The following is a 25,058-nucleotide window of genomic DNA, read 5'->3' as shown; positions in this document are numbered from 1 at the left end:
CCCCTGCAACTGGTACTCAGAGGCATCCTGCCTCTGAGGCTGGAGGTGGCCTATAGTCCTCCGACTAGTAGCCCTCGATAGACCTCTCCTCCATGAAGTTATCCAAACCCCTCTTCAAGCCATCCAGGGTGTTGGCTGTCACCACATCTTGTGGCAGAGAATTCCGCAAGTTGATTATGCGTTATATGAAAAAGTACTTCCGTTTGTTGGTCCTAGATTTCCTGGCAATCACTTTCATGGGATGACCCCTGGTTCTAGTGTTGTGTGAAAAGGAGACGAATTTCTCTCTACTTTCTCCACACCATGCATGATTTTATAGATCTCTCTCATGTCGCCCTGCAGTTGTCTTTTTTCCTAAACTAAACAGCCCCAGGTGTCATAGCCTTGCCTCACAAGGAAGGTGCTCGAGGCCCCTGATCACGGCCCCTGACCACAAGACAGCAGCCGACGCGTCTACATGGCGACTTAAACCAGTCCCAAGCTTCCTCAGCCGCCACAGTGCCCAAAGATCTCTGGAGAGTGCAGTTCAGAGAAGGGCCATCACTGCCCAGCTGGCTTGCTGGTGGATCAAAATCAAGATTATCCCCACCACCACCACAAGCCATCACTTACCACCTAGCTCCACCCTCCCCCAAGCCATCACTTTCCACCTAGCTCGCTGGTGGGGCTCAGGAATGAAAGCCAAAAAGAGCCCCCAGACATCACTTGCCATTTAGCTCCACCCCAACCATCACTTGCCATCTGGCTTGCTGATGAAACTCAGGATCAAAACCAAGAGTTCCCCCAAGCCCTCACTTGCCACCCAGCACCCCCCTCCCAGCCATCATTTCCCATCTGGATCCAACCTCGCTCTCCACCTGGCTTACTGGTGGAACTCAGGGATCAAAACCAAGAGTGGTTGCACCGAACCCTCACTTTCCAGCTGGTCCCATCTCCCCGAGCCATCACTTGCCACCCAGATCTATCTCCCGAGCCATCACTTGCCACCTGGCTTGCTGATGGGACTCTGGATCAAAGCCAAGAGCAGTTCCCTCCGCAAGTCATCACTTTCCACTAGACTCCACCATCACTTTCCCACCTGGGTTTGGGTTCAAACCCAAAAGTAATCAGCCCCCAAGCCATCACTTTCCATCTGGCTCCACCCACTGAGCCATCACTTCCCACCTGGCTTCTTGACGGAAGTCAGGGGCAAAAAAAACAACACCACAAAAAACCCCACCCTAGAAGTCCCCACAGGTCTGAAGCCTGCCCCACTCCAAAACAGACACTCTAGGCCAATCAGGAAGCTGTTCCTTCCCAGCCAACCAAAACCAGGGAGACAGCAGAGACCAAAAACGGACCCTAAAGAGATTGCCTTCTTCATGAACCCCGCCGCCTATTAAGATTGTCAGGGTTGTGGTTGCCACTGACTCGCTTGGCGGAGACTCACGACGGGGCCTTTTCTACAGTGGCCCCCAGACCTTGGAACATGCTTCCCAACCAAATGATTAAAGCCTCCCCAGCTCTGGATGTTTTAAAGAAAAATCTGAAGACATCCCTCTTTAATCAGGCTTTCGATTTATAGTTTTAAAGTTCCACATTATCTACTGTCTTTACCAGAATCCAAGACTCTGCATTTTCGGAGTTGTTCAAGATTAGACATTAGGAGGTTGTCTTAAAACCAGAGTCCTGTTTCTTTTGAGTAAGGGCAGGTAGAACCTGTATTGAACCCGGGGCTAATCAACTTTGGCCCTTTTGCAGATGTTGGCCTACAGTTCCCATGATCCCTGGCTACTGGCCGCTGTGACTAGGGATTATGGGAGTTGTAGTCCAAAAACATCGGGGGGGGGCCTAAATTGAGCAGGCCTGATTTAAGCTTTGCTTTTGAAAGGGGTGGTCTTAAATTCAGGGTCATTTTCCACACGGGTAAATACAGTGCCTTTTATATTGTTTTAGTGGCGTTCGTGTTTTAATTGCTGTGTTCTAGACTGTAAACAGCCCAGAGATTTACATATGGGGCGGTATAGAAGTGTGCCAGATAAAGGCGGGTGTGTGTGTGGGGGGGGGGTGTCTCTCCAGAGGCACAGAAGGAGGAGAAAACCGGCAGAACGGAGTTCCAGATGCAGCTCCCTCCCTTCCCCAAGCAACAGGCCCTGCATTGTTGACGAGCCGCTGAAAGAAAAACAAGCCCCTGGCAAGAGGACCCCGATCCGAGGCTGGCAGCCGAGGCGCCGTTTCGCTTCCCACAAGGCGAGCTTCGGGCCAGCAAAAAAGGGCTGAATCGTCTCCCCAGCGGGGCACGGGAGCAGCAAGGAAAACCCAGCCAGCATAACCAGCCCTGATTTCTCCCTGCTCTTGCCTCTCGATAGCCTCATCGTTTCCAGATGCCAAAAGCCTCCAGCGCCCAGCGTTCCGAGACAGACTGCCTCTGAACAGGGGGGTTTCAACAGGGCTGAGAACGGGAAACACCATCTTATTGGATCGCACTGGATCCAGCATGCTGCCTCCCTGGGATACCCATACAATGTTTCTAGGAAGCGCCGAAGCAGGGCAAAAAGGCCAACATTGGTTGTCCCTGGTATGTGGTACTCGGAGGTACATTGCCTCTAACTATGGAGGCTTCATAGCTATCAGAATCAACCGCCAAAATGGGCATCTCATCGGAAGCGGCCTCCTACTGAGTCAGACCCTTGGTCCATCTAGCTCCGGATTGTCTACACAGACTGGCAGCGGCTTCTCCAAGGTTGCAGGCAGGAGTCTCTCTCAGCCCGATCTTGGAGATGCTGCCAGGGAGGGAACTTGGAACCTTCTGCTCTTCCCAGAGCGGCTCCATCCCCTGAGGGGAATATATCTTCCAGTGCTCACACTTCTAGTCTCCCATTCAAATGTAGCCAGGGCAGACCCTGCTTAGCTAAGGGGACAAGTCATGCTTGTCTCCGATTCTGCAACAAGAAATGCCGGCTGCAGAAATCCCCAATTCCGCAACAAGAAGTGCCAATTCCGCAACAAGAAATGCCAATTCCGCAACAAGAAATGCCAATTCCGCAACAAGAAATGCAGGCTGCAGAAATCCCAGATTCTGCAACAAGAAATATAGACTATCCTAGTGCAAGAATTATGCCCCCTCCCTTCACAACAGGCACACACCGCCCTGTGTAAGAAAACACTAGGAGGCCAACAGAGAGGTCTGCACCCTTCCTGCTGCCCTTTTCCAGATTCTCCCCTTCACCCAGCGAGACGGATGAGCATTCAGTTCCCGTCAATTTCCCGCATGAGGCCGCGGTTTTTATCCCGGGGCGAGAGCAGATCAAAGCCGGTTAAGCCTAATCCGGCCTGACATACCTCAGGCCCACAGAGCTCCAGCTGCCAAGGGAAAGGATGAATCGAGCAAAAAGCCCTGCCTGCATCCTCCTCTTCCAAGATCCAGTTCCTCTTGATGTGAAAAAAGGGTCCGGGTTCCGCGACACCAGACGGTTGGAAATCTGGCAAGCGTTCAGAGGACACTTCTGATAAAGATTTGCTGTGTGAAGGGCTGGAAAAGCATGTTGAAAAGACCTGCTGAAGACCTGATCAGGGTGCCTGATCTCGGGTGCAGCCTAGCTTTTGCAAAAGCTGTCTTGGAGAAATGGTTCTGAAGAGTTACTTTTTAGGGTCACACAGTCACACAGTCGCCAGCGTTTTTAAAGACGACACATTTCAGGTGGGGCTATAAAGAGCAAAATCGCTTCTAAGCAGCAAAGTTTTTACCCCAAAAAATACAACACAAGGAGTTCTTTTTTAGCCACAAAAGCTATGCCTTAGCAGTAAACATTTAGCAACTCTGAAAGCGGCCTTATAGCGATTCAGACCCTCAGCCAGCGTGGTGTAGTGGTTAGAGTGCTGGACTAGGCTCGGGGAGACCCGAGTTCAAATCCCCATTCAGCCACGAAACCAGCTGGGTGACTCTGGGCCAGTCACTTCTCTCTCAGCCTAACTGACTTCACAGGGTTGTTGTGAGGAGGAACTCAAGTATGTAGTACACTGCTCTGGGCTCCGTGGAGGAAGAGCGAAATGTAAATAAATAAAAATAAAGCTCAGTACACTGACTGGCAGCAGCCGCCAAGGTTTCAGATAGGAGTTTCTCTTAGCCCCACATGGAGGTACTGCCAGGGATTGAACCCGGGACCTCCTGCTTGCAAAGCAGATGCTCTTCCACTGAGCAACAGATGTTCCAAATGAACACACGAAGCTGCCAAACTGAGTCAGACCCTTGGTCTACCTAGCTCACAACTGTCGACACTGACTGGCAGCAGCTCTCCGAGGTTTCAGGCTAGTGTCTTCCCCAGCCCTATCCGGAGATGCTGCCAGGGATGGAACCCGGGACCTTTTTCATGAATCTGCATGCAAAGCAGATACTGCAAACACATCGATTTCAATATTTCTACTGCCTATTCCACTCCCGTCTTTTGTTTTTCGCAAAACCAGAAATCCTGAAAGACCGCATTCTTTATATTCGTTCCTGTTTTGCTATTTCTATCCCGCTTGTTTCACCAACATGCTCAAAGGGGGTTTTCAAAGTTCACGGACAGAGCAAACCAAACCAATCGATATCTTTATCAGGGTTATTGGCCATCAAAGGTAAAAGCATGCAGCGTTAAAACAATACAGGAGCTGTGAAGTTAAAGGTGGTGGTATTAAAAAGCTACTACATACAACAATAAAACTGCTGTAAAACTATCATCATAGCAAGCCGTATTCCAAAACATGTTTTCACACACAGCACTAAACACACACGACAGCAAAGTCAATATTTATATAACCCATCAAATACCAGGCCATTCTTAAAATAAACACTCTGAAGCCCAAAGCTGATCAACGCAAGGAAGTCTTTAACGGGCACCTACGATTGCTTGGTGGATCTCCCGAGGGAGGATATTCTACAGTTATGGCCCCACCACCAAAAAGGCACTGGTGAGGGGGCGGAGCCACTTACAAAATGGTGCCCTGGGGCGGAGTCTACAAACCGAGATCTCCCTCTGCACAGGTCAGGATTCAAACACAGAACTCTAAAATCCGCCCGTGAAGCTGCACAAAGATTAACAGCAGCAGCAACAAATTTTGTTCACCGCCCCATAACAAGTTGTTCTCTGAGCAGTTCTGAAACATCCAAAACACACACTTTGGGGGGGGGGTGAATTTTCAATTCCCAGTTTTACAGAAGAAGAACACCGAGGGAGAAGCAATTTTAGTACGAGGCCAGGCCTGGCAGAGATCTTGTTTGGTTTTTTTCCTTGCTCATATTAACCTGAGCAAGAGACGAAAGTTTGGGCGGTATAGAAGTTTAATAAAATAAATAATAAATAAATAAATAATCTTCTACTTATCACCTAAAGACCAACCAGAATCTCTCCATCTCCTTTCTTCCCCATCTTGGTGAACCTTGAAGTGATCAACGCCACTGTTTCCTCTAACAGGGATTCCCAGATGTTGTTGACTACAACTCCCAGAATCCCCAGCTGCAGTGGCCTTTGGCAGAGGATGCTGGGAGTTGTAGTCAACAGCATAGGAACATAGGAAATTGCCATATGCTGAGTCAGACCATTGGTCTATCTAGCTCAGTATTGTCTGCACAGACTGGCAGCAGCTTCTCCAAGGTTGCAGGCAGGACGGAGCCTCTCTCAGCCCGATCTTGGAGATGCTGCCAGGGAGGGAACATGGAACCTAGATGCTCTTCCCAAAGCGGTCCCATTAGCCCCTAAGGGGAATATTTTACAGGGCTCACACTTCTAGTCTCCCATTCAAATGTAAATCAGGACAGACCCTGCTTAGCTAAGGGGACAAGTCACGCTGTTAGAGGGAACACGGATCAACACACAGAGCCCAACAGCACGAAGCAGAATCTATAGAGGGCTAAATGTACAATATTGCATTCCCTCCTCATAATCAATATCCCAAGATTGCATCGATCACCACATTATACCACTTTTCCAAAAAAAAAAGGGGGGGGTGTCCCAAAGCGATTTACATAGATATAAAATAAATAAAAATAAATAAAAATTGTTCCCTGTCCCCAAAAGGCTCACACTCTTAAAAAAAGAAAAGAAAAGAAACATAAGAGAGACACCCACCACAGCCACTGGAGGGATGCTGTGCTGGGGACGGATAGGGCCAGTTGCTCTCCCCCTGCTAAATAAAGAGTCACCATTATTTAAAGGTGCACCTTTGCTCAGCTACAAATAAGTAGACACAGCCGAGGAAGAGGGACGGACAGACAGAGAGGGGTGCCCCCAACTTCTTGTGGGACGCCACCCTCTCTGAAATCAACAGGTCTCCCAAACCACATCTTTTCTGCCACTGTCCCAACAGGCAGAAAGAAACTGGGCCGTGGGAGCAAAATTGGATGCGTCTCCGTACAAGGCGCTCTTAATGTCCAGATTGGGTGGGGGGGCTCTCTCATGCTGCCTAGCCCCCACCCCACAGAAAACTGGGTCATCTGGACCTCAAAAGCCAGGGCCTCGCCCACACCACAAACCCTCTCCTCTGGCTAGCTTTCCCAGCCCTCCATCACCTTCTCTGAGAACAGAAACCCAAACCCCACGCGCACAGGAAATACTCTCTTCCCAGCTTAGGCAACTGAGAAATAGTTGGAATCTATTTTGCCGGCATCTATTTCTAGGGGAGATTGAGAATCCCCCTTCCTCCAAAGACCCCTTCCACCTTCTTCCCCAGTCTTTTCCCACCTCTGCCCAAATCCACGAAGCAGCCAGAGGCAAGGAGCAGAACCCCACAGAAGCAGGGCCTCCTCCTCCTCATCCTGGTCACCTGCAAAAGGTTGCCAACTTCTGCCCTGGGCCCTGCTCCTCTGCAGCAGCTGGGTGAGGAGGCCTGAGAGCTTCTCTCTCCATGCTACAAAGAAGGGGGGCGGGTTTTCAATTTATCTGGTCTCAGTGGCCCAGGCATGGATTTTAGCCCAGGCACAGGGACAGGCTGGGATTTCTCTGGGTAGTTGGCAACCAGCTCTAAGATCTAACCCCTTTTCTCCCCCGCAAAGGAAACTTACTGCAAAGTTTCTGTGCCAAGGAGACCTTCTGAGCCTCTCTTGCTCCTGGATCCTTCCCAGTTGTTGCAGATCTCTCTCTCTCTCCTTGTTTCCAGCACTTTCTCCTCCTGCTTCTTCCCTTCCTTTGCAGCAAACTCAAACCAGCAACATTTCCTCCCCTCCTCCTCCTCTTCCCTGGGTCTTTTCTCACTTTGCAATTGCAATGGCTATGAGGCGCAATGCCTTGCGGGAGTTGGAGTCCTCTGCCTCGCAAACAAGAAGCCACGCCACCTGCCAAGCTGCAAAGACTCCATCTCCCAGCATGCACCGCGAGAGCAGCCGAGGTGGAGGGCAAGCGGGGTTTGCTTGCAGCCACGCACGCCCCAGCCTGGTGGGTAGCGAGACCCGGGGGAAAGCGCGAGGAAGGGCGCCACCTGGCGGCGGCGCCGCTTCACAAGCGCTGGAGCCCCTTCCTGCGGTGGAAAAGCTGTGCGTATAAATATGCATAAGAAAGAAAAAAATAAACCACAACGGGTGCCTGGACTGTTCCACTTCAGACTCTGAGGTGGAGTCCTTGGCGAGGACAGCTGGCCTTGGGGTGGTGAGCATGAATGGTCTCCTTTGCTAAGCAGGGTCCACCTTGGTTTGCATTTGGATGGGAGACTAATGCGAGCCCCGTAAGATATTTCCCTAAGAGGGTGGTTGCTCAGTGCTAGAGCATCTGCAGGCTTACATGCAGAAGAACCCGGGTTCAATCCCCGGCAACATCTCCAGGCTGGGAAAGATTCCTGCTTAATGCTCGGAGAGCCGCTGCCAGTCAGTGTAGGCAATACTGTGCTAGATGGACCAAGGGTCTGACGCGGTAGGCAGCTTCCGACGTCCCTAAATGTTTACCTCTGCTGAAGCATACCTTTGGGGCTAACGCCTTGTATTTCCTAAAACTTTGCTGCTTAGTATTCCTATGCTCTAGGGACAAGTCTAGGGACATGAAAGTTGAAGGGAAGAGAAGAAGAGGACAACCAGCAGCAAGGTGGATGGACTCGATGACGACAGCCATGAAGGCACCACCGAGAGACCTTCAAGGCCAAGTTGGAGACAGATCATCCTGGAGAGAATCGATCGATGTGGTCGCTAAGAGTCGACACCAACTAGATGACACTTAATCAATCAATCAGTCAGTCATGTGTATATCTCTAGGTGGCGAACACAATTTAAAACACAAGATATATAAAAGAACAACCTTGGAGAAGCCACTTCCAGTCTGGGTAGACAGTCATAAGCTGGATGGACCAAGGGTCTGACTCGGCATATTGCAGCTTCCTAGCTTCCTTCTGCATAGGGACGAGGAGGAGAGGAGAGGAGACTGGTGGGCTAGACTGTCTCTCCTCTCTTGTACCTTATTAGACCCATGTACCCTGCCATTTCACTGCCTTACTCCACATAAACCCTATAAAGGACATCAAGAGAGGCCCTGATCCATGCTCTGCCGCCTTCTTAGGCACCAGAGGCAATGAGAGAGGAGAGACACTCTAGGCCACCATTCTCCTCTCCTCCACACTTTCATCTGTTTCCAGCCAAGGTGGAGGACCCACCACCACCCTACCCTGTATTGCCAGTGGAAATGATACTATGGAAAAGAATACTGGGAACATTCGGATTTCCCCCCAATATTCTTCATGCACAGCAGAAAATATCTGCCATTCAGTCACACCTGTCGGAATTGTGGACCATCTGGGGAAATTTGAATTAATATTCCTTCAGGGCAAAGAGCTTGTTTCTGTGCTGTACCTATTCAAGCTTCATTTGCAAATCAAAAAGGCCACCACATTTACCCGAATACAGGGGCGTATCTAGGGTGGGGCAGGCAGGGCACGTGCCCCGGGCACCACTTGAAGGGGGTGCAGTTTTTTTAAATTAATTTTAAAAAAAAGTCTACCAAAAACAAAATGGCCTCTGTGAGACCCTAGGCCATGCCAGGCCTTGCTGAGGCCATTTGAGCATGCATGGCGGCCATTTTGTTTTCAGTGGCCATTTAAAAAAATTTTTTTTAAAAAAATGGCCACCATACATGCTCAAATGGTCCCTGTGAGGCCCTAGAGGCCAGCAGGGGGAGGAGGAACTTTTGAAGACCCCCCCTGGCCTTTAGGAAGCCCCCCAAAGGGTCTACAGGTAAAAAAGATTTTTAAAAATTTAATATAATATGTCACTGTACACATATTCAGATTGGCACTATGTACAGAGAATCAGGGCTTGTGGATACTGAGCTGAAGCTTATGTGCTAGGATTGTATTCATTTGCTCTTACTTTGCTTCTTGTGATAAGTGAGTTAAATGTGATGTCTTAATAATATGGCTATTAATGGTGAGTTTGTCTTTGAATCAGTGTGGAATCCTTAGTATTAAGGCCCACTGGGAGTTTCTTGCTCTCTTTCTCTCATTTTAACTGTCTTTCTGAAATACTAGAATATATTCTAAGCAGTGACACAGTTTACTCTGCATATCCTTTAATTGTTTTCAGAGTATCTGGGAAAAGTCAAATTCTCCATTTATTTTTAAAACGTATGTAATAGTGATGCTACAATGCATAGTAGAGAATTTGACAGGCACTTCTGTTTAGTTTTCCAAGTACACCTCCACATAGTATTTGGGTATTTCATGAGCCCCAGCTTACTGAAATTTGTAGTTTTCCAGCATTTTTTGGTCTGGCTATGTCCACTACTAAATAGTTTTTGAAATATTAATAGATTGATGAGCTTTACTTGTATTTTTCAGCTGATATTATGGTAAAGCTATCTGAAAGATGAGTGTCAGATGTTTGGACAGGGGGCGCAATTTCAGTGCTTGCCCTAGGTGCTATTTTCCCTAGATACGCCTCTGCCTGAATAGAAGACTGAATTTAAGATGACACCTGCCCCCCAGTTAGGGAGGGGAGCTGGTCTAGGGAGGGAAAGCTGGTTTGGTGGTACCAATCATGACTTGTCCCCATTGCTAAGCAGGGTCTGCCCTGGTTTGCATTTGAATGGGAGACTACATGTGAGCACTGTCAGATATTCCCCTTAGCTGCTCTGGGAAGAGCAGAAGGTTCCAAGTTCTTTCCCTGGCAGCATCTCCAAGATAGGGCTGAGAGAGACTCCTGCCTCCAACCTTGGAGAAGCCGCTGCCAGTCTGTGAAGACAATACTGAGTTAGATCAACCAATGGACTGACTCAGTATACAGCAGCTTCCTATGCTTCTATGTTCCAGTTTCTAATATCAAAGAACTTGGGGGGAAACCTAGTCTTGGATTCAGGTAAATACAGTACCCTTTGTGTGCCGAAACAATTTGCATATCAACAGATGGTTAATTTGCAGCTATTAGCACCTATTAGCCCCAGACAGTGCATGATTGGTGCAGTTTGTTTGCTTATTCCTGTATCTTATTTTCCATACCACTTTTCATTAAAATAATCCCAAAGCGGCTTACAATATAATTAAAACAATGCACAATTAAAATAAAACAATGCACAATTAAAATACATATTCAGCGTACAAATATTAAGTATAAGAAGAGTTGATCTCTATTTCAAAGTTTAAAACTGATATAATACAGGAACGCACAAGACCCAAAGCAAACAACACAAAATTCTCTAACCGTGACTGCAGTGAAAAACAGGGGGCCATGACAGATATATTTGCATTACTCAAAACGGCAATAAAATTTTCAGTTGTAATGCTGAATTATACTTGAATGACAATACGCTAAATTTTAATTGCAGTGTAAAAGTGTCAGGTTTGGGAGGACACTTGGCAATTTGCTGTGGCTGCCCTGGAGATCTCTCACTTGCGAGATCTACTTTCTACCTAGGCCTGCGTCAAAATCACCCAACTCAGATGCGTACTTTTTGAGCCTGGGAGCCTGTGTGGCCGTCACTGCTACATTTGGCCACAAGAGGGAGACACAGCACCGTGCTTAAATCTGACTGCTGTTCGCTTCGCACACCTGGTGATACTTTCTGCCGCATCGTATGAGGTTTCTGATCACGCACCTGCAGCTGCCAAATAAAAGACACCAGTCTGGCCACACACTGCGCACAGAACCATGTGCAAAAGACCGCATGCTGGATGCGAATCCTGGCAATGGGTTAGAAGATCACATTCCTCTCAAAGAAAGGCTTGTGCAGTATCACCATTTTCTTCCCCCGTGTTTTTGCTTTTTGGACTCCACGATGGTTTGGGGACTTTATCAAAGTTCCCATGGTGCTGGGTAACTTCAGGGCCATCGCTCAATGGCAGAGCATCTGCTTTGCTTGCAGAAGGTCCCAGGTAGCTTCTCCAGGTAGGGCTGAGAAGGACTCCTGCTTAATCTTTGGCAAGCGCTGCTGCCAGTCAGAGTAAACAATACTGAACAGGATAGACCAATGGTCTGACTCAGTATATGGCAGCTTCCTATGTCCCTATGTACTAGGTGGCTTACTGCCACTTAATGGCGCAGCGGGGAAATGACTTGACTAGCAAGCCAGAGGTTGCCGGTTCAAATCCCCGCTGATATGCTTCCCAGACTACAGGAAACACCTATATCGGGCAGCAGTGATACAGGAAGATGCTGAAACGCATCATTTCATACTGCGCGGGAGGAAGCAATGGTAAACCCCTCCTGGATTCTACCAAAGCCAACCGCAGGGCTCTGTGGTCGTCAGGAGTCGACATCGACTGGACGGCACACTTTACCTTTAGGTGGCTTACTAGTAAGCTTTTAAGTGGCTGTTTAGGATGTATGACGGCCTATAGAATCTGCCACAGATTTGAATTTTCACAGGGCTTCGAGATAGGGCTGCATAGCTGCCAGTCAGTGTCGGCAGTATTGTGCTAGATGGAACAGGGGCCTGACTCAGTCGGCAGCTTCCCTATGTCCCTAAGTTCCATGGTCATGTCCTGCCGGTGGGCTGCTCAGCAGCTTCTGGGTGTCCACCGCTGGAAACAGGATGCCAGCCTTTCGTCTGCTCCTGCCAGAGAAGCTTTTCTGTTTATCGCTGGCCGTTTCTCTTCCCCTGTCTTTCCCGGAGCAGTAAAGGATGAGGCAATAAACCCAATTATGGTTCAGCAAATATTTACACATCAGCTTGAAAAACGAGGCTGTTAAGTGAGAGCTCAGGAGGCAGACAGGAGGACCATTTTTCCCTGTCTTCCCTCTGGGTCCTCGTCCCCCTCCCATGCTGACAGATCCTCAGAGGCTGGTACACTTCGCAGGTGCCCGGAGTAATTCTACAGTCTACCTTGTGAGGTGGGGAGGTCTCCAAACAGGACGGCCGCCAGTCAGGGAGGTCATAGCGGGGCGGGTTGGGCTGGAAGACCTGCTATGTCCCTTCTGATTTTAAATTCTAGGATGCTTTCTTACTCCCAGAAGCTGCACTTCGCACCTTGAAGATCTGATCGATACTGGGCTGAACCTTATATGGGTCCCAATGGATTTGGGGGAGGCCATGCGGCCTCCTGGTTGTGGTCTGAGTCCAAAATGTGTGTTCAGGTAGATGCACCAGAATCAAGATACCTCCGTGCCCCCTTCCTGGACTCCTGGAGGAAGGCAGAAGGATGTTGGCCTGTGTGAGAGCACTGTTAGAAAGAAAGAAAGAAAGAAAGAAAGAAAGAAAGAAAGAAAGAAAGAAAGAAAGAAAGAAAGAAGGAAGGAAGGAAGGAAGGAAGGAAGGAAGGAAGGAAGGAAGGAAGGAAGGAAGGAAGGAAGGAAGGAGGGAAGGAAAAGATGCAGAGGAAGGACAGATGGAAAGAGATAGACAGAGGTACAGGCCAGACAGCTTTATTGCCATGACTGGAACTGAACAGTTTTTATTAATACTCAGTACATTCTTTTTAGCCACCTAGTAGCGCAGCAGGGAAATGCTTGATTAACAAGCAGAAAATTGCTGGTTTGAATCCCCGCTGGTATGTTTCCCAGACTATGGGAAACACCTCTATCGGGCAGCAGCGATCTAGGAAGATGCTGAAAGGCATCATCTCACACTGCGCAGGAGAAGGCAATGGTCAACCCCTCCTGGATTCTATCAAAGACAACCACAGGGCTCTGTGGGCGCCAGGAGTTGAAATCGACTTGATGGCTCACTTTACCTTTTACAGCCTTTTTACCCAAAGGGGGAAATTGTCCTTAACCACTGGGTGTTGCTGTGTCATTGTATTTTTCAGAGTATAAACCTGTCAGAAGACCCAATCTTTGCTTTTACTCCTCCTGAAGGGTTGGGGGGGCACCCAAAAGAACAGAACGTCATTCATTCATAACGACTTTTTTCTTTTTTAAAACTACTGGTGGTTCTTGTTGTTAGGGCGGCAATCTTTAATCCACCATCAGTAGGTGTCTTTAGCTTGATCCAAAAGTGCCTCTAAAAAGCCTCTCCTGGCTCCGATTCATGATTTTCCAGTGGCAGGGCCGATGTACTGGGATCTGTCCCTGGGAAATCGCTGCTCCTGTTTTGCCCTCTTGGGGATGCCAGAGTTGCTAGAGTTGTCCTGCTTCATAATATAACACAAGTATTTATATACCGCTTTTCAACAAAAGTTCCAAAAGCACCTTACATAAATGTAAACCCATCACTGATAAGAAAGTTTGGGAGCCTGCTGAGATCAGTCTGGTGCTCTATATCGATGATACGCTGCTTGATGTTGGCTTTCGCCTGAGCGTGGCCCGTGCTAAAGAAGGTCGGAGGAGAGAGGCCCAGGGTGGCTATTTTTGTCGCAATTGACCAAGTCCAACTGGAACAGGAATCATCAAGTAGGGTTAGGGGGGCAAGACCAATTGGGCAGAAATTATTGGTCTAAAATTGGTCGCAATTGGTCGAAACCAGTAGCAAAGCAGGGCTGTCCACACCCTAGCCTCCACCATGATCAGGCCTGTCTCCAGGTGTGAGGTGGCGCTGGAGACACACCTTGGTGCTTGGAGTGCTGCCTGCAGGAATTTGGATTGCACACATTCCAGAGTCATGAAATTGGGGATGGGGCCAAGATGGGCGCCATAGAGGATCTGAGCTGGCGGCTTGGCTACAAACAGTGTGAGAGCCGCGGGTGTATAATGGCCTCCTCTCATCCGCAAGAATTTGAGAATGGCGGAGGTTCTCCTCTGAGCATTGAAAGCCGGCCTGCTCAACTTTGGCCCCCCAGCTGGTTTTGGACTACAACTCTCATAATCCCCAGCCATAATGACCAATACCCAGGGATTATGAGAGTTGTAGGCGAGAGGGGTGGAAGTTGAGCAGCCCCAGAATCAAGGGACCACTGATCCCACACACACACACCCCACAGGTTGTTTATGTGGGGTAAAGGGGAGCAAGGATATCAGGGACATTAAAGATGTCTTTTTGTGACCCTTAGAAAAAGGCGAGACAGCAAACATGGCGTCTTTGTTTCCTGCCAGCCTGTTAAATGACATCGCTGTTCGTTTCCATCTCACAGTGAACCCTCCACCTCCGGGTCTTGGTGGACCTTGAAAAACAGCCGGCCTATAAATATGCCGATGCTTGCAAACCTTGCTTCATCCTCACTCTAAAATATTGATCCTGCCTGTTTGCCGAGGCTGCTTTCAGGCCTGCGTTCGTATCGATCCCGCAGCGAGGTGAGCTGGGTTGCTTCCTCACCGTCTCTAGGATGAGATGCGGCCGAAATGGAACCAGATATGCTACTGGAGGAGACGGGACGTAAATGCTCCCTTGCCGTGCCGATGCCCAAAACTCTGTGTAATAATAAATGTAACGCTATTGAGCATTTACATCACATAACTGAGGTGACATTTTTTGTTACTACAGATCCCATCACCCCCTGCTGCACCGGTGGTGGATAATGGGAGTTGTTGTCCCGCAATATCCGGGCACCCGAGCTTGCAGACCCCTGGCATCTGGTGCATGAACTAATGTCCTTGCGTTCATTTCAAACGTGAACCTGGGTACGGGCCCCTTGAATGCCGGGAACAGATCAGAGGAGGACTGCTGTAGCTGAGTTCAACATAACGTGAAAATCGCGGTACCTGTGCCTGTGCTCACAGGCTGTACGAATGCTGGACATAAATGCACCAGACTATGGAAAACTCCTATATCGGGCAGCAACGATCTAGGAAGATGCTGAAAGGCATCATATTGTGCGGGAGGAGGCAATGGTCAACCCCTCCTGTATTCTACCAAAGACACCGGGCTCTGTGGTCGGCAGAAGTTGACACCGACTCCTATGTTCCCCTCAGAGCAGCAGTTCTGGACTGATCGGATACTTGCAAATGAGGCCCGAAGCATCTCCCATAACCCACCTTGCCACGCTTGGAAGAAGTCCAAGGAGAGAATCCCCCGCCTCGGTGCACTTTCACAGCTTACAAAGGCCATTCTTGAAAGGGACCCGACCCCCTCCGGTGGCATGTGGGGCAAAGCAGGATTTGATGCTCCACCGGCCCCACAGGATCTCCCTGCAGAGATGCAGGACACCAAGAGACAAGGGAGAAAATGCAAGCGGCCAGGAGCGGAGAGAAACCCAGCCTCGCTGCTTCTGTGTTCCCCTCCCCGCTGGCCCTCAAATGCCCAGCCCCTTCCCTTCCTCATTCAGCTCCGCCCAGCTCGGCATCCTCCTTCCAAGCAGCCTCTTCCTGAACCATTCCTCGCCTCGCTCGCCATTCCTGCCTCCACTCCAACTTGCCTGGCCGGAAAACCGACCACCCGAGGCGGAAGAGACGCCCGTCCCCTCTGCCTCATCAGTGGTCGCCTTCAACAACTCCGGTCAGTTTCCTGGTCAATTTCATGCTGCCTTTGGGAGTCTCTCTGTCTGTTTCCTTGGGGTCGCGACCGTCAGAGATCCAAGGCGAGGGGGATACGAGAGGAATACTCTGCTTCTTTATCACTTTATGTTTATTTTCCGAGTTTGAGGGTGGGAAGAAGCAGGACCAGTTGTACAAGTGCAGAAACAGCCTGGCATCAGAGAGATAGCCAGCGTCTCCGTGTGTGTGTGTGTGTGCATTTAAACAATCGTTGTCTCTGCTTTTTCCCTCCCCAGCATGAGGAAAAGGAAGTTTACAGAAAGTTTCTCCTGTCTCGCACACCTGGATGCAAGCCGGAAACAGAACAGGAGCCAAGATCTTCTGGCATGAAGAGGCCGGTTCTGTTTTCCTTGGAACTCCAAAGGTTTCTAGTTGGAGAGAGATTCTGAAGAGAGAAAGAGGGATTCTCTCTCTCCCACCCACCCCCACCCCCACCCCCCGCGGTCTTTTCTATTGACGCAGACTATGAGGATTGAAAAGCTAGCTTGGATCCAGAAGCAGAAGAGAGAAGGATCCTCCGGCTGGCAGCTTTTAAAGGAGATATTTACAGACTGGTAATCTGGGCAGGGGAGTAGGGATTGGGTAGCAGAAATTTGGACCAGATGGTATAGCGGCCAAGGAAACGGAAGGCGAGCCTGCAGCAGGAAACTCCGGCATGGGGACTGGGATGTGCACCAGGAGGCAGAAAGGCCTTCTCCAGACCGGATTCTGCCTCGTGGCCGTTGCCTGCCTGGGTTCAGGGGCGTTTTTGTACAACCATCTCCAGCAGAAGGTGAAGGCGGCTGACGCCCTGGCCTCCAAGTACAAGCAGCAACAGGAGGCCCTCTCCGCCCAGCTGCAAGGTGAGGCTGTGCACTGGTTCACCGGTCTGGTCTTTTGCGTTAGGAACACGGGATGCTGCCTACGGAGTCAGGCCCTTCATCCGTCTAGCTCAGGATTGTCGGCACTGACTGGCAGTGGCTTTCAGGCAGGAGTCTCTCCCGGCCCTACCTCGAGAGGCTTCCAGGGAGTGAACTTGGGACCTTCATCAGACAAAGCAGATGCTCTTCCACTGAGCTATGGCCCCATCCCCTAAGGGGAATATCTGGCAGTGCTCACATTTTGTCACCCATCCAAATGTAAACCAGGGCAAAGCCCATTTAGCACAGGGGACAGTTCATGCTTGCTACCGCAAAACCAGCTCTCCTTCTTCCCATTGGAGAGGCTACTCAAGTCTTTCCCAGTTTACTGTATGTCTTTCTGCATCGGGTCTAATCAAGACTAGACTTAGGAATGGGACCATAGCAGATGCAGAAGGTCCCAGGTTCAATCCCTGGCAGCATCTCCAGGTAGGGCTGGGAGAGACCTCTACCTGAAATCTTGGAGAGCTGCTGCCAGTCAGTGTGGGCAATACTGAGCCAGGTGGACCAAGGGACTGACTCAGTAGGCAGCTTCATAGGTTCATAATAAATTTGGTGAGGGAACATGTTGCTCGGTGGTAGAGCATCTGTTTTGCCTACAGGAGGGCCGAAATTCAACCCCTGGCTGCTCAATCCCAGCTTCATTTGTTCATCAAACACATCCCTACTCCAGTGGTAGAGCATCTGCTGGGCATGGAGAAGGCCCCAGGGGCTGCTATTATGGGATATAAACAACAGAATGGTATCCAAGTCAGCCAAAACATTCAAAACAAGATAACAAAAATTACAGAGAAATGCCTGTTCCTAAGCACAACACAGGAAGCTGCTGCATACTGAGTCAGACCCTCGGTCCATCTAGCTCAGTACTGCCTGCACTGACCGGCAGCGGCTCTTCAAGGTTTCTGGCAGGGGTCTTTCCCAGCCCGACCTGGAGATGCTGGACATAAGGAGCAGCACCACTTGAATTTAATGTTTCAGATCTCTTCCGGGCGTGAGGGCCTGCTGCCACTAATCCAAAATGCAACCCGCATCTATTTTTGTCCATCATGCGCTGGAGGATATAAGATACGTCCAGATCAGTGGCTGTAAGGGGCAAGCAGCTGTTGAAAGAACCAGTCCGTTAGCCACAGAGGGCTCTCGCCCGTTCTGGGATTGGGAGGCCCCTATCCGACCCCTTTCAATATCCCTTTCCTATGGCATGGGTTCCAAGTTCTTCTTTCTTTGCTCCGCCATGATCACGCACAGCTAACGGCTCAGTCAAAAGTTAACAGGGACATTTCTTCGGCTCCCCTGCCCAACCAGGAGTGACTCTAGAGTGACTCGTTTGGGGCAGCCAAGGAGTGGCAAAGAAGGTTATCGGGAAGTGAGGGTTTTGGTATACATGAGATACATATAGAGGTAAGGGAATTAATTAATACTAGCTGGGCTGGGTGCAGAGCACCTGTACCTCTAGTTTCCCCTACCCGCTGTGGCCATTTTCTTTCCTGGCCCATCCACCGCCACTGTTTTCTTCCTCCATCACTATCGTTTTATCTCCCCCCGCTGCCATTTTCTCTCCCTCCCTGCCCACCTGCTGCTGCTGTTTTCTCCCACCGCCACTGTTTTGTTTCCCACCTGTCCGCCGGTGCTGCCTTCTTTCCTTGCTGGCCAGCAGCTTGCTCGCGAACTCTTGTGGGATTTGCCACGCATGGGATTAGCTACGGGTACGCCTTAGAGAAATATATAGATAGATTGTTCACTTATAATTGGCGAAGCTTGCTTGGCATTTCCAAGCATATTCAGAAATGGGTCAGATTCACCATGTTGCTGTCCAGCAACTCTTACAGGTGGGAAATGCCTCCTGATGTCTATCCTAAATCTGCTTCCCTCTCATTGCAACCCTCCCGGTTCCAGACCTGCTCTCAGGAGTAATGGAGAATAAGTGTGAGGCGCCTTTGATGTGACCGCCCTTCAGATATCTGAAGACAGCTCTCATCTCCCCCACCTTAGTCAGTCTTTGGCGACAGCTCTGTGGGGATTCAGCCTTACTGGGAGATGCCACCAGGGATTGAAGCTGGGACCTTCTGCATGTGAAGCAGATGCAGATTTCCACTAGATTTCTCACCAGATTTCTTATGAACATAGGATGCTGCCAAACAGAGTCAGACCCTTGGGCCCATCTGGCTCAGTATCATCTACACTGACCGGTAGCAGCTCACCAGGGCTTCAGGCACGAGTCTTTTCCAGCCTTACTAGTAGACGCTGCCAGGGATTGAACTTAGACCCTCCTGTGTGCAGAACAGATGCTCTACCACCGAGCAACCTATTCCCTCACCCAGATTTCTTATGGACATAAGATGCTGCCAAACAGAGTCAGACCCTTGGGCCATCTGGCTCAGTATCGCCTACACAGACTGGTAGCAGCTTGCCAGAGTTTCAGACAAAGGGAGACTGCTTCCTGCCCTGTCTAGAGACACCCGGGATGAAAGCCGGGTCTTTCTGCTTGCAGAGTCCCAGCTTTGTTTACTTCCGGCTTGCACTGAGCGACCGTATCTCCCCAGAGTCTTCTCTTCTCCAGGAGAAACACACCCAGCTCATCCAACCCTTCTTCGTCGGACTTGATTCCCAAAGCCCTCGCCATCTTCCAGAGTCTGCCTGGTTGCAACTCCTGTCTGTGGGATGCAGGGCGAGGAAAAGTCACCACTTTGGACAAAGAGTACAGCCTCCGAATGGTGCAGGGAGAGCTGATCTCTCTCGACCGCCTTCCCGTTTGCAAAGGGTTTTATGTTTGTTCGTTTAGCATGGGACCCAGCCGTTCGCTCAGGAATTCTGGCCGGGCGCCAATTCCCGTAATTATGGCTTGAGTGCCTGCCCGGCTCATTCCAGCTGGCGATGGTTTCCGAGAATAGAATGGCGGTCCCTCCATGGCCCTCTAATCCAGCCAGGCCTGGAACGGGCGCTTCTGGAAAACCCTGGCAGGCACGCCGGGAAATGTGCGAGCCACAACAGATCCACGGAGGACAGGCCGAGCCGAGCTGTGTGCCGGAACGGCCAAGCGGAACCTCCATGTTCAGGAGCAGTCTAGCTGGGGATGCCAGATACTGGGCGCCAACTAGAGGGGCATGCTAGTTTCATAAGGAGGTGCCTTCTTCCGAGTCAGACCATTGGTCCGTCTAGTATTGTCTACACAGACTGGCAGTGGCTTCGCCAAGCTGCACAAAATGAATTTTTTAATTCAATTCGAATTCCAAAAATGTGTCCCGAATTCAAAGCAAATTCGAATCTGGTGTGAAAATTCAATTCGAATTCAAATCGATTCGATCCTGGTTTGGTGCCATAAAAAAAAAAAAAAAAAAAACCAATCCAGGGACACTTAACAGACAACCGGAGAGGTGGAGCTAATAGAACTCAGCAGCAAGGATGGCTTGAAGAAAAAGAGTGGGAAATTTCTCAACTTGAAGAATACCCCCTCAAGACCTTCACAAGCCCTTCTGCTTCTGAGGGGGAATGATGCCTATAATGTTCGCTCTGCTCAGGCACAGGATCGGACATTTTGCAACTTGCACATTTTGTTGCCAGTCCATCCTTGGCTTTGATAGTTAGTTCTGGGGCTACCTCTCTGAAGTGGTCTCCTCCCTTTTGAAATGCATCCCAGCTGCCCGCCACAGCCTCGTCTTAAAAGGAGCGACTCGCTGTGTGTCGTGCTCTGAATTCCAAAGCGCTGCGGTTTAGAATGCTGCCCTGCTGGCTTTTTCCGAGCGGGTGTCTCACTTCGGACTTGGCTGCCAGGATGCTTTCTCTCTGCCGTGTCGATTTCTTCCAACATGGCAAATGGACAAGTGGGGAAGAATGTGTTTAAAAAGTCGAGGCGGGGGGCTGTTTCTGCTTTGCTTGCCTGTCCGCTGGCACATCTGCCTTGCTGGAAACATTAACAGAGAGAAGAAACTCTCTTTTCCATCTTATTGTCCCGGAGGGATTTTTTTAAGGAGGCGTTTTAGAAGCTGCTCGTAATGGCCTGATGGGATGTGAGCCAACCCAGCTAACTTCTTGCAGTTCTGCCCAGCCCTTGCCGATTTGAAGTTTGCAGACAACACTCCCTCATCCCCCCGTTTCCAGCTCGCTTGGGTGCTTTTCATCCCGTTGCGGGCATCGCTAGGCCCTGAGAGCGAGAAATCCGCTCCGCATAAGGGAACAAGAAACTGAAGACTGAGCACTCCAGGCTGTGACGCACTCGGGGGTGTTTCTATAGGCCAGCCGTGTCTTTCCGAAGGCCTCAGGATGAGAGCGGCCACGTGAGAGAGAGAGTCCCAAAGGCCTTGGGATGAGAGCGGCCACGTGAGGGATGGGGGGAACCATTTATTTATTTTTATTATTATTTATTATTTGATTTATATACCGCCCCTCCAAAAATGGCTCAGGGCAGTTCATTGCAGTTGTACATTTCAGTTCTACTCTGCAAGTGGCCAGGCCCCTATGATCTCCTCACATGCCTGAGCCACCCAAAGCTAGTCCAGCCACCCAAAGCTGGACTAGAAACTAGAGAGTCTGCAGATAAGCATGGAATTCCACCCCTCCCCATCCACCAATGTAAGTTTTATGGCTAGAGAGCGGTTAACTCAACTGTTTATTGCTCTTAGAAGAGGCCTCCCCTGAGCACAGCTTTTCTCGCCGATTCAGAAGGTTTCCTCGCCGATCGGCAGAGAGGATTGCTAGCCAAGCAGGACATGGATGAACCTGTACTGGGCAAACTGGGTCCTCCAGATCTTCCTCCCTGGCTGTTCAACTCAACAGCAAGAATGCAGCAAAAGTGCCTCGCGGTGCGTCAGATCCATCTGCCTCTCGTTCTGGGGGACAAGCATTCACCGTGTCCGCACAGCCTGGAAAGAGTTTCGGACAGATGTGACTCTGTAGGGCTGTTCGCACAACCCTAAGCAGGGTCGGAAAGCTGGGCTTGCTCCTGATCTGGTGGCCGTGTGTTTGCAAAGCTCCCCTATGATCACACTCCACTCTTCCTTTCTTGGTCTTTGCAAACACAAGATCGAGATCTTTCAAACACAAGTTCGAGACCTTTCTTGATCTTTGCTGCTGGCCAAGAGTGTGTCCATGTTTCCTATTCTGGCTGAACACTCTTCTGACTCTCCTTAGGGTCATGTGAACAGCTCCAGAGTCTTAAATCTGACGGAGATTATTTCTGGGGAACTCCTCGCCACCATCCCCAACATTTCCCACCAGATCAAGCTATTCAGATTTCCACCAGATCAAGCTTCCAGAATTGCTTCCAAGAGTCCGCTGGAGATTAATGCAGATTCCTGGGACCTCCAGGTGAATCCTGAATCCGTAGACTGAAGCCATTCTGTTTATTTCTCCAGCATTTTTAGCCCAATCTTTCCCACACAATCAGGCTTTTCACATTTCCAGAGCGTTTCCAATAATCACTGGGAAATGTATGCTGCTTTACTAGCACCAGAAGAGTTTCTCTTTTTTCTCCCCTTCCTGGACGAGTTGCGTGGACAATTTCACTCCAACATCCATGTATGCAACAATGTCATGACAGAACACAGCCAGTCAGGTTTTCTGCATGGTGCAGCCACAGAGGGTGAGTGAGGGTAACTGAAAAAATAAGCGAACTTTTGCTTCTTTGCTGCAAGGTGTGGTCACTGACGGTCAGTGAGGGCAGTGGAAACCAATAAGGAATAGTTTGCTTCTTTGCTGCAAGGTGTGGTCACTGAGGGTCAGTGAGGGCAGTGGAAACAAATAAGAAATATTTTGCTTCTTTGCTGCAAGGTGTGGTCACGGAGGGTCAGTGAAGGCAATTGGAACAAGCAAATCTTTCCTTAATTGCTTTGTGTGTGGCCGGTCTTGGCCAGTCAGGGCAATTGAAACAAATAAGTGAACCCTTGCTTGTTTGCTGCCTGATCACCGAGGGACAATGAAGGCAATTGAAACCGGCAAAACCTTCGAACCAAAAGTTGTTGCATCATGCGGCCAGTGAGAAAAAACGGGAACAAATAAGCAAATCTTGGCTTATCTGCTGCATGATGTGGTCACTGAGGGCCACTGAAGGCAACTGAAATGTATAAGCAAAACATTTTCACTTGCCGAGCTGAAATATTACTGACAGAAGGGAGGCATGTGTGAATGGTTTCCACCCTGCCAGCAATAGCGTAACGTATGCGGTGATGTTGCAACGTGCCACGCAATGCGGCCAATCAGATTTGCCGGAGTGATCACGCCATTGAGGGCAAGCGAGGGCAGTCGAAAGAGAAGAGCAGACTTTTTCACAAGCGGAGTTGAAAACATCGTTGATGGAAGGGAGGCAGGAGGAGGCAGGAGGGAGGTTTACTGCCCTGCCTCTCTTGAGGCCTCACGCATGTTACTTGCAACCTCATGGAGAGAGTGCAAGGGAGGGGGAACAGGCAGGCAGATCTGTCATGAGCTCGGCATCTGGATCGTAGAAGCTCTAGGAGAAATTCCCAACTCATATCCTGTCATGCTGGGTTTGGCAAGACGCCACGGTATGCAGCGGGAAACAGCCATCTATGCAATGCAGGTCAACGCTGAGGCCCACCAAGGGGGTAAATATAGGAACCTAGGAAGCTGCTGCATACTGAGTCCAACTCTTGCTCCGTCTGGCTCAGTCCTGTCTGCACAGACTGGCAGCAGCTCTCCAAGGTTTCAGGCAGGGGTCTTTCCCAGCCCTACCTGGAGATGCTGCCAGGGATTGAACCTGGGACCTTCTTCATACAAAGCAGGATGCTCTTCCCCTGAGTGATGGCCTCATTCCCAACTTGGGCACCCGGAAAACACTCTCCTTGGACTCACTTCTATTCCAGGAACCCGTGCCTGGAAAATCTGGCTGTCCGCATTGCTGTCAATTGGATTACCAGGGAATCAGACCCAGTGACAGCCTGAAACGAAGCTTTGTGTCTTATCCCATTGCCTGGAGAGCATCAATGGCTACTAGTCAGAGGGCTATAAGCCACCTCCAGCCTCCAAGGCAGGATGCCTCTGAGTACCAGTTGCAGGGGAGTCACAGCAGCAGGAGAGAGGGCCTGCCCTCAACTCCTGCCTGTAGGCTTCCAGCGGCATCTGGTGGGCCACTGTGGGAAACAGGATGCTGGACTAGATGGGCTTCCTTGGGCCTGATCCAGCCGGGCTGTTCTTCTGTTCTTATAAGAACCCATCAGAGAAGCAGACCCACAGGCCTGGCTTTTTTCCGTGCTCTGAAAGGGACCCAATCTTTTTGAGAGCTGCCTAAAAGCCATTGTTCCACATCTGAAGGATGAAACGGACGCCCGGAGCTCTTTTTACTTAGCAAAGAAGAATCCGTGTAGCCTCTCGTTCCGTCTTGATCAAAGGCAAGGGAACGGATCATGCGTCTCCAATGCAGGTTTCCGCGAGCCTTTTGAAAGCGGGGGGGGGGAGTTCCTCTCCCCGCCCCCCAGCTAAATAAGGCCTGTTCTTAAGATCTGGAGAGCGCTGGTCTTGTGGCAGCAAGCATGAATTGCTCCCTTTGCTAAGCAGGGTCTGCTTTGGTTTGCATTTGAATGGGAGACTACATGAGTGAGCACTGTAAGATATTCCCCTTAGGGGTGGGGGCACTCTGGGAAGAGCATCTAGGTCCCAAGTTCCCTCCGTGGCAGCCTTTCCAAGATAGGGCTGAGAGAGATTCCTGCCTGCAACCTTGGAGAAGCCGCTGCCAGTCTGTGTAGGCAATACTGAGCTAGATGGACCAATGGTCAGACTCAGTAGGCGGCAGCTTCCTATGTTCCTAATAAAATGACAAAATGAGACAAAATGAGAGAAATTATCCAAAGTGTCTCAGCGTCCATAAATTATGGAGGGCAGAAGCTTCCTTTGGTGCAGAATTTAGATGATTTCGTCCTATTTTTTAAAAAACCCTCCTGTTTAGGTTGGATAAGTGAATACGTTTGACCTCGTCTTTCTATTTCTCCCTCTGTCTCCGCCCTCAGTGGTTTATGAACACAGATCGCGCTTAGAACGATCCTTGCAGAAGGAGCGAGGGGAACACAAGAAGACAAAAGAAGGTGAGCTTTTTCTGTCTCCTTGGAGGATTTGTAGAGCTGTTCGCTAAAGAAGTTTATTTCTATTTTGTGGATCCAAAGATTTATACCCCTCCATTCCACAGTTGTTCCGGGTGGCTAGCAATAGGTTTCAGACTGTAAAAGTAGCAAAACAAAATAGTTCAGTTGAAAATTAATCTTAACATCCTGGATGAATTAGAAAGCAGATGGCCTGAACAGAGACGATGATCACTGAGTTCATCTTGGCTGCAGCACAGGGCAGAGATAATGTGCAATGTGTATGTGTTTCTCTGTGTGTGTGTGTGTGTGTGTGTGTGTGTGTGTGGTCGAGTCGGTGTCGACTCGTGGCGCCCACAGAGCCCTGTG

The 25,058-nt window shown here is 49.8% G+C and overlaps 2 protein-coding genes across 5 annotated transcripts in view; one reads left to right on the top strand and one right to left on the bottom strand.

Annotated features, from left to right (window-relative positions):
- Positions 1–7,206, bottom strand: part of MIB2 (MIB E3 ubiquitin protein ligase 2) — a 54,013-nt gene extending 46,807 nt beyond the window's left edge. For 2 of the 4 annotated variants that reach the window (XM_053281298.1, XM_053281300.1), the window contains exon 1: positions 7,019–7,204. The gene's annotated coding sequence lies outside the window, so the exon portion shown is untranslated. Of the gene's footprint in view, positions 1–7,018 lie in introns of all 4 variants that reach the window. The other 2 variants (XM_053281299.1, XM_053281294.1) reach the window with 2 other exon arrangements.
- An 8,372-nt stretch (positions 7,207–15,578) lies between these two features.
- LOC128338550 (Golgi integral membrane protein 4-like) overlaps positions 15,579–25,058 on the top strand; it is a 32,945-nt gene continuing 23,465 nt past the window's right edge. The window contains exons 1-3 of the mRNA XM_053281168.1: positions 15,579–15,731; positions 16,006–16,611; positions 24,621–24,695. Coding sequence (XP_053137143.1) covers positions 16,425–16,611; positions 24,621–24,695 — 262 coding nt within the window. The 5' untranslated portion in view covers positions 15,579–15,731; positions 16,006–16,424. The remainder of the gene's footprint in view (positions 15,732–16,005; positions 16,612–24,620; positions 24,696–25,058) is intronic.

Source organism: Hemicordylus capensis, chromosome 16, assembly GCF_027244095.1.
Source record: "Hemicordylus capensis ecotype Gifberg chromosome 16, rHemCap1.1.pri, whole genome shotgun sequence".
Lineage (NCBI taxonomy): Eukaryota > Metazoa > Chordata > Lepidosauria > Squamata > Cordylidae > Hemicordylus > Hemicordylus capensis.
The sequence above is the reverse complement of the archived record's forward strand: the minus strand, read 5'-3'. Positions and strand labels throughout refer to the sequence as shown.